This window comes from Micromesistius poutassou, assembly GCF_964030765.1.
Source record: "Micromesistius poutassou genome assembly, chromosome: 22".
Taxonomy (NCBI): domain Eukaryota; kingdom Metazoa; phylum Chordata; class Actinopteri; order Gadiformes; family Gadidae; genus Micromesistius; species Micromesistius poutassou.
Window position 1 is genome coordinate 2,757,715 of NC_140292.1, and position 9,379 is coordinate 2,767,093.

Genomic DNA, 9,379 nt, shown 5'->3' on the forward strand with positions numbered 1-9,379 from the left:
TAGAATCTTGTAATGCATACCTTATAGCAGGGTCCGCGGCGATCGGGATTGTTGACGGGGGTGGGGAGTGTTGGATTGAACAATCACTCACGTAACACCTAACCACTTTAAAATGTATAAACGTAAACATACTTCATTGATGGATATAAGTGATGCCTCATATTTTGTGTCAAATGTGAGTGTTTATCATGGACTTGTCCGTTTGCCAATAAAAAATCAAAAATCAAAAATCAAAATCATGCAGCCATAATCAACAAGTTAGCTTTGACATCCAAATCATGTTGTTGATGGTCGGAGGCGGAGTTAACTGCTACAGTTAGCCAGTCCACGGTACCATAAGTTTCCTTTGATAGAACATTTTGAGAGACGAACTTATATCATAGTGGACTTCTTCAACTGTTTAAAAATAGTTCTTTAATAGACCGTGTGTCTAATGTATGCTTTTTTTGTGCCACTAACTATTAAGGCAGAAGTTGAACATACTACAAATGCAAGTTATGACGGCTACCTGTTAGCGTGGTCTTGCCAGTAAACGTCTGGTGCGTTGGTAAATGGCGCCATCTGTTGACACGGAGCCGCATGGCGTCACACCGGCGCGTGGTGCATTTTATAGAAGGTGTGGTAACCTATACGATGCAGACGCGAAGATATTGAATAAAAAATATTAAAACACAGGGTTTTCTTTTTTTCAGTTGTGCTGTCATTTTAATTGACATTTGGTTGAATGTTGGCATGTTATACATTGTACCTGGAGAATATCATTGGAGGTCGATTTGCGTCTAAACAAAAATGTCATTCTGAAAGCAAAAATTAGCTTTTAAGGTTATAACAGACCAATTTATTTTTGTAATTGAGTATTTTATAACCGAAATCAAAACGTTACGCATTCCACTAAAAATAATTGCTTTAAAAGTTGTGAGAGCATATCAAAATCATAATCACAATCATAATGTCATGAGCGGAATTCGATAATGCTCTCTGATTCAATAGAATAATTTCACGGTATCGCGTGAGAGGTAGTGCAAGACTATTTTTGCTTGAAATGTATGAAATTGTAACAATTTTTTTGTGTCTTTTTTCGTTTTTTTCCACATTGAAGGGATTATAATTAGTACGGTTCGTGTGTAAATTCTCAGTATTGTAGTTTACTGTTATATGCAATCGCTTTGTATTCTTATTTTAAAGGAGATGTAACGACATTAGCCACTAGGTCGCATTCAGGGTCCAAATTTGAAGCAGAGCGACTGTCAACGTAAGAAGCAGCATGTTAACATGCGCCGTGTCGTTGATCACAGCATAAATATCAAACTAGACTGGTCACATGCATACAAACAAGCCTAACGTTTTTGTCTACAATTCACCAGTTAATATGATAACGGCCGCCTAAGCATACAACAGCATACAACCAGCCTTCATCATAATGACCAAATTTCTTCCAGCCTCTGCAGTTGACACATGACTGCGTGTGTACAATTAAAGTTCATACGATACAAAGCGTGCAGCCAGCTGGATATATTGTTTGTCGTTTATGAACAAGGCGACACTGCCCCCCTATGGACGATGCTAGAAACTACAACCCCGCACCTCACCTTTGTTTAAATCACTGTCTACTCTCAGTCTCTCTGTAATATATCATGTAGGCTACAATAAATAAAATACATAATAGGCCTACCAATACCAAAAATATATTTTTTTACGGACAAGTCTTTTTTGTGCATACGGAGAAATTGAATGACCTAATTATCGACACCCCACCGCATTGCTATGGACTCGTCCCCACAATAACCTAGTTGGGTCGTCCGGAATAAGCAGCGGTTTTTTAATTTGAAGATGACTGCGAACACGAGATACAGGAGCCGGGTGCTCCGCTCGGGTAAGCGTAACCATAACTATATATTTAATTGTGAATGGATATTACACTAGCGCTGTGCACAGTTGATTCTATGTATCGCAAGACAATGGTATTTTCTCCTCTCCTCTGGAACCTCTGGACGATGGGTGGTAACGTCTGTCGCCGACCAACACAATTGAAACGAACACCGTCTGGCGTGGGACTGTCCTTGTACAGATGATGTAGAGGTAAGAGTACAGCCTAGTAGAATAGCGGGCAGCTGCAAAGAAACAAATAAGATACAGTTATCTCGAGTGTGTATAGGCCCGCGCTATAAATAGATAGCCCACAATTAAAGACACTCGTTCTGATCAGGATGGTATTTATAATGTTTTTATAGCAAGGCTTTGCTGCATGCTGCATGCATATAGCCAATGACTTATGATTTGCAGTACTGCTACTGCAGACGCTATTACAGCGGTCACATGTGCTTCTCCTGTTTTGGTTTCGTTTCACCGCCGGTGTCTTTGTGGTTGCAGATATCACACCAAGACACCGGCGCGTCCTCTCTGCTGTACATATTGACATGCTGATTCAAGGGAATGCCAGTTTCCTTTTCTCGTCCGGCTGTATTAATGAACCAAAACCATTGGCTTGAACTAATTATACTATTTAACTACTGTTGCTAAGATAATTTTCCAAGGGCAAATCATCAATCAATCTTTTGTGTAATTAATTATTATTATTAGGCCTATTATATATAATTGAAAATATGCTTATCATAGACTGCTTAAAATTCTTATCTAATTCTGCTGCATCATCACCATCTTCTTACTCATCATCACCATAGCAACCAGATGGTACCCCCCCACCCTACCCCTACCATACACCCCCATATCAAGAACTTAAATGACTCAAACGTTTTCTCACATTAAGGATGCCAGGTGGCAGTGAGCGGGTGATGCTATAACTTTGATGCAGTGCAGTCTGTCTGTCTGTCCAGCAGAGGGAGGGAGCAGGCAGTCAAGCAGACCAACCATGGGCCAAATTTCACCTGTCTGTCTGCCTGTCTGTCTGACTGCTGCAGCCAGTGTCAGGTTCCATGGCTATGGCCAGGTTTTAAAGCAGCTCTGATGCTTTCAGGAATCTGGGTTGTTTTAGGAAATGATGTGGGAGGAAGGATGGTTCTGTGTAGTATATATATATATATATATATATATATTATAGATTCTACTGCTTTCTCCCTGCCTCCCACACATACATACCACACATAGGCCCTAGCTTATTGTAAGTGTGGCACCATCAGCAAATAAACATATGTACTGACTTACATTTCCTTATTGGTGTGAAGCACCACAGGGGCAGACAACCGTTATTGTTGGTTGTATCACATGCTTCTTTCTTCTATTCCTTTTTTCATTTTAATTTCTATTCCACGACACATTGAGTGTTTTTTTTAAATCTCTAAACCACACTGTCCACACTTCCTTCCTCTCGTCCTCATCTCACTGAGTTTCAAAGTGATCCCCCCCCCCCCCCCCCCCTCCGGGGTCCGTGGGTGTCGTCCCCAGTTCTTCATGAATACATGACCCACTTCAGGCCCTGGATCCTCCTGTTCCTCCTGTTTTCGTCTTTCTCAGCCCCATCCTCCCTCTCCTCCTCCTCATCCTCCACCTCCTTCTCCTTCTCCTCCCTCTCCTCCTCCATTTCCTCCACCTCCTCCTCCTTCTCCTTCTCCTTCTCCTCCACCACCTCCTCCTCCATCTCCTCCACCTCCTCCCTAGCAACCCCATCACGACTTACAGTTTCAATAACGCATGAGAAGAAGAGGGACACACCCGGTGGCCTACTGACATGACTGCAGGCGCGCGAGTGTGCGTGTGTGTGTGTGTGTGTGTGTATGTGTGTGTGTGTGTGTGTCTGTGTCTCAGTACACAAAGTACTGGAAGGGTAAAAATAAGTGTTCAGTGGAGGATGGATGATGGCTGATTGGTTGCTGAGGAGTACATTGGTGATTGCCCTGCAGTTATAGTAATTGTAATAGTGTGTGTGTGTGTGTGTGTGTGTGTGTGTGTGTGTGTGTGTTTGTGTGTGTGTTCTGTGTTGTGTTTCAGGAAAAGGAGTATGTTGGTTTTGCAACGTTGCCCAACCAAGTTCATCGGAAGTCTGTGAAAAAAGGCTTTGATTTCACCCTCCTGGTGGCCGGTGAGAAAGACCCCATGTTAACTAGACTCTAAACATGCAGGATACACCACATATACATATGAAGTGTTGTTGTGATTCAGGATCATTACTAGGAATAGCAGTCTTAAACCACATACTGTATATTGTGTGCATAGTTGTGTAGAGATGTGTAGAAACATAACGATATATGTGTGTGTATGTGTGTGTGTGTGTGTGTGTGTGTGTGTGTGTGTGTGTGTGTGTGTGTGTGTGTGTGTGTGTGTGTGTGTGTGTGTGTGTGTGTGTGTATGTGTTTGTTTGTGTGTGTGTGTGTGTGTGTGTGTTTGTTTGTTTGTGTGTGTGTGTGTTTGTGTGTGAGCATGTATATATGTGTGTGTGTGTGTGTGTGTGTGTGTGTGTGTGTGTGTGTGTGTGTGTGTCTGCCACAGGGGAGTCTGGTCTGGGTAAATCCACTCTGGTCAACAGTCTGTTCCTCACTGACCTCCACAAGGATAGGAAGCTGCTGAACGCAGAAGGTGACTCTCCGACCAATAACACGCATATAAGTCATGTGTATATAAACCTTTTGTTAACACACCAACTTACCCATTAGTTAAGGAAGGGACACTTTCAAGGACGATTAAAGGGTCAGAACAAGCCATTTCATTCATGTTATCCACTGGTGACATCACAAGTGGCTGTGACAGTGTCCACCCAGATGTATGACAATTATCTTTCTCTTGTTTCTATAATGTTGCTCTTTAAGCAGTTGGCTTATTTTATTTATTTATGTGATTGCATGTTTCTTTCACGTTTTGGGCGGAACATCTGGTTGAATGCATTTATTGTCACTTTGGACAAAAGCATCAACTAAATACATATAATCTAATTGACGAGGTCCAACTCCAGCCCACCAGTGGTTACCCTCCACCAGGGAGGTGGAGACTGGGTGGACACTCCCACGTGTGATGTCACCACTGGATATATTTTAAAATGTCTTGTAAGGATTGTAATGGCTTTACCCTTTATATATGGAAAGAAACTGCTTTAGTGCCTATTTAACATGATGCATTTTCAAGTTAAACAGGAAATCGGGCCATGCTAGGAATGTTAATTGATCCTTCTAGATTTGATTTGCAATAGCAGAAATCGTTTCAAAATGTTCCAGCAGTGATCAATTTTAAAAATGAATCCTGGTTGGAACTGTCTCAGTGGCTTCGCTCTGCCCCACTCTGTTTCACCACGAACAACAGTTCTGCTCTCAGAAGTAAATGAACTGACAGAGCACAGATAAGAGATCCATATCTGGGCTTGATTGATCATGTCTTGCAGAGCGCATCAGCCAGACGGTGGAGATCACCAAACACACGGTGGACATCGAGGAGAAGGGAGTCAAGCTGAAGCTTACCATCGTCGACACGCCCGGCTTCGGAGACGCAGTGAACAACACTGAGTGGTGTGTGTGTGTGTGTGTGTGTGTGTCTGTTTGAAGTGTGTATGTGTGTGTGTGTGTGTGTGTTTGTGTTATGTGTCTGTGTGGGTGATATAAATATTAATTATATTAGATATAATATTAGATATAATATTAGTTACATTTCTATATTATCTGGTTTATTATGATTACGGAGACAACTATTAGAAACATTTTACTAACAATTGTACGTTTAAACAATTATAGCATTGTATGTTTTTAACAATTGTAACATTGTTACAATTACTTGTTCTCCCTGTCCCCTCCCAGCTGGAGGTCCATCGAGGGCTACATCGACCACCAGTTTGAGCAGTACTTCAGAGATGAGAGTGGACTCAACCGGAAGAACATCCAGGACAACCGGGTCCACTGCTGCCTCTACTTCATCCCCCCCTTTGGTCACGGGTAATGCGCCCTCACAGCCAGGATAGTCTGGTGGTCAGCCCAAAGGTTCTGCGTTCAATCCCCATAGTCCGCAATCTAGCTGTAAACACACTTGATCAAGATGACTACCTTCCCTGATCTTCATGACCTGTCTCTGAACTCACTGGAAGTTACCTTGGATAAAAGTGTCTGCTAAAGCTAAATGACTTAATAGAAAATAGTAAATACAGTTTCATTTCTATAAATGCATCATTCATACTTAGTATGCCTGCAGATTAACCTGTAGGCATTATTGAACCAGATGCCTACAGTATCTGCTCATTATTGAATATTATTGAATAATTCCCTCTAAGTCCCTTTGGATAAAAGCTTCTGATAAATGACCAAACAGCCCATAATAGGATAGCACTTGACCGCTTGTAGACGATAGAAGGAGCTAGCATGCTAAAGTGAACGTCTTACCCCGCAGGCTCCGTCCTGTGGACATTGAGTTCATGAAGGCCCTGCAGGAGAAGGTGAACGTGGTTCCTCTCATCTCCAAGGCCGACTGCCTAACGCCCGGGGAAATCAAGAAACTCAAGGAGCGGGTAGGACTGGGGCGTACCCACGGCGTAGGGGAGGGAGGCCCTTTTAATGTCCATCCGAAGTGCAACCCGTACTGCTTCTGTCATATAAATACAATAAGTCCATGTTGGGACGTTCTGGTACCCCCCCCCCCTTTGTTATTATGTGCCACTCTTAGGCAGCCCTACTGAATTAGTTCTCAGGTCTTGCCTCGGTCGAGACACTGTACACAGGGCCAAGGCCGCGTGCTGATACCAACAGCTCTGGTCCCTTGTTTCCATGCATGGAAAACATCAACACAGTACACGTTTCAGCAGTGCTGATAAGTTTTCAAAGTGAAAGTGATCCAAACATTCTTAATCTCTTCCTTTGTAAAAGGGAAAAAAAGGAAGTGAATGTAGTTGTTGGATTTTTTGAGGGAAGTCAAGTTGAAAGCTTTGAGTCAAAACAAATAAATGGCAATGGTTTGCCATTCTAACATTGGGGTTATAGGTTTAACAAGATAATTAATAAAGATGCTACGCACGTATAATAGCATAACAACTAACTCTGTCCGATCCAGAAGTGCAGCACTAACGCTAACATCAATCAGATATTTAAAAAAATTGCGATCAAGGATTAAAATCACTCGATTTTCATATTAAACACAAAAAATGTCTTCCATCTTCTGATCCTGTGTGCTGCTCGTCCAGCTGAGGGAGGAGATAGACAAGTACGGGATCAAGATCTACCAGTTTCCTGACTGTGACTCGGATGAAGACGAGGAGTTCAAACAGAAAGACAAGGAGCTCAAGGTAACGATCTGCTGATCCGTGAGTGAGTTTCCTAACATGCTCCTTAACCCTTTAAAAACCCACGCTCCCCCCGGCAATGAGAGTTATGCATGACGACACCGCTTACCCTATGCTGATCCCAGCTTTATTAGCCTGTAGTGTGTGTCATTCACTATAAGTCGCTTTGCAAAAAAAGAAAAATAAGGCTGTAAATGGTTCAAAACATAAACATGTATGTGTAAACAGGAGAGTACTCCCTTTGCGGTGATTGGCAGTAATGCCGTGGTGGAGGTGAAAGGTCAGCGAGTTAGAGGCCGGCTTTACCCATGGGGCATCGTGGAGGGTACGACACATACACACAAACACACACACAAGCACACATCTCTCGCCCACTCAAGACGAAGTGTTGAATAATCCATTGACCTTAATGTTACTTCCTGTGTGTGTGTGTGTGTGTGTGTGTATGTGTGTGTGTGTGTGTGTGTGTGTGTGTGTGTGTGTGTGTGTGTGTGTGTGTGCGTGTGTGTGTGTGTGTGTGTGTGCGTGTGTGTGTGTGTGTGCGTGTGTGTGTGTGTGCGTGTGTGTGCCGGTGAGTGTGTGTGTGTGTGTGTGTGTGTGTGTGTGCACTTGCATGTTTGCGTGTGTATATATGGATGCATGTATGTGTATTTATGCATGTGTGTGTGTGTGTGTGTGTGTGTATGTGTAGTGGAAAACCAGGCCCACTGTGACTTTGTGAAGCTGAGGACCATGCTGATCAGGACCCACATGAACGACCTGAAGGAGGTGACCTGTGACGTGCACTATGAGAACTACAGGGCCCAGTGCATCCAGACCATGACCAGGTGTGTGTGTGTGTGTGTGTGTGTGGGTGTGTGCACGTGCACAGGGGTTAGTAGCATGTCGTGTAGCATGTCGCCATGCTACACGCCATCTAGGTGGCTTTTCTGGGCTCCTCCTCCATAACCAAGGACGCAGGGTGTTGATGTTGGATACCAGTTTATTGAAGGTGCCAGACAACAATACAGGAGCTGGTGCTCCATGTTGCCATGCAGGAGATCTTCCTGAGTGTGTGTAGTGATAGCTTGTTCAACCTGTGCACATTGATTGCTCAATGTCAACAGGTGTGCAGCCTCACCCAGCCCCAGAGTCTGATCAGTCTGACTCGGGCCAGGGGTGAAAATACAGAAAAAGATATTTGAAAGAATCAGAAACCCGTTCAGTCACCACCCGTGATTTATTTCACACAAAGGAGGAGGTTGACTTTGGTTTACACTCTCCGATGTACAGACATACAATATGAAAACAAAGTAATATTAAAGCGGTGATATTATGCCACCAGGTATGAGTGGGATTAGCCATTACAAGCCATTTGAAAATCTGCCTATTCCTGCGTTTTACTGACATCACAAGTGGATAGATCAGTCTAACAGCCTACCCAGTGGACTGTAGCAAGTAAAATAACCCCCTCATGAAGTGATACATTAAAAGACGCCTTGTGTGATTCTGTTCTGCAGCAAAGTGAATGCAGAGAACAGGGTTGAAAGCCCCATCCCCCTCTTCCCCATGCCCACACCGGACGCGGACACGGAGAAACTCATCAAGATGAAGGACGAAGAAGTGAGTTTGAAAAATACATTAAAAATCTAGAAATTGTTGTTCTAAAATGTCCTCATGCCTTTAAGTAATGAGAACCCAGCGAAAGACCATTTTCTGCCACTGGACAATACAGACGTCTAATCCAATTTGATTTAAATTGTTCTTCCTTCTATCTCCCTCCCGCCCACAACCTGCTCTTTCTATCTCAACTCTCTCTCTCTATCCCAATGTCCCTCTGTCCATTTCCCCATCTTTCTCCCCCTCCCCCCACCATCACCCACCCCCTCCACGTCCTCTCTCCCTGCTCCTCTTTCTCTCTCCCTCTTTTCGTCCCTCACATTCTCTCTCTCTCTCTCTCTCTCTCTCTCTCTCTCTCTCCCTCTTTTCGTCCCTCACATTCTCTCTCTCTCTCTCTCTCTCTCTCTCTCTCTCCCTTATCTCCCTTCTCTCGGTCTCTCAACAGTTGAGGAGAATGCAACAAATGCTTCAGAAGATGCAGCAGCAGATGCATGAGCAGGACCTGTGAGAGGGACCGCTTCATCCGCCGTCTTGAAGAGAGGCGTCTGCATACACACTGAACAGAGCAACAGCCCC

The 9,379-nt window shown here is 43.6% G+C and overlaps 1 protein-coding gene across 1 annotated transcript; it reads left to right on the top strand.

The window, feature by feature from the left end:
- Window positions 1–1,830: 1,830 nt before the first annotated feature.
- On the top strand, window positions 1,831–9,311 carry septin5b (septin 5b; the record flags this gene model as incomplete). Its single annotated transcript, XM_084486341.1, has 12 exons — window positions 1,831–1,873; window positions 2,069–2,079; window positions 3,946–4,036; window positions 4,444–4,530; window positions 5,327–5,450; window positions 5,736–5,870; window positions 6,319–6,436; window positions 7,106–7,207; window positions 7,433–7,529; window positions 7,896–8,031; window positions 8,704–8,806; window positions 9,249–9,311. The coding sequence occupies 12 exons, from the start codon at window positions 1,831–1,833 to the stop codon at window positions 9,309–9,311; spliced, it is 1,110 nt and encodes a 369-aa protein (XP_084342467.1).
- Between the last annotated feature and the right edge of the window lie 68 nt (window positions 9,312–9,379).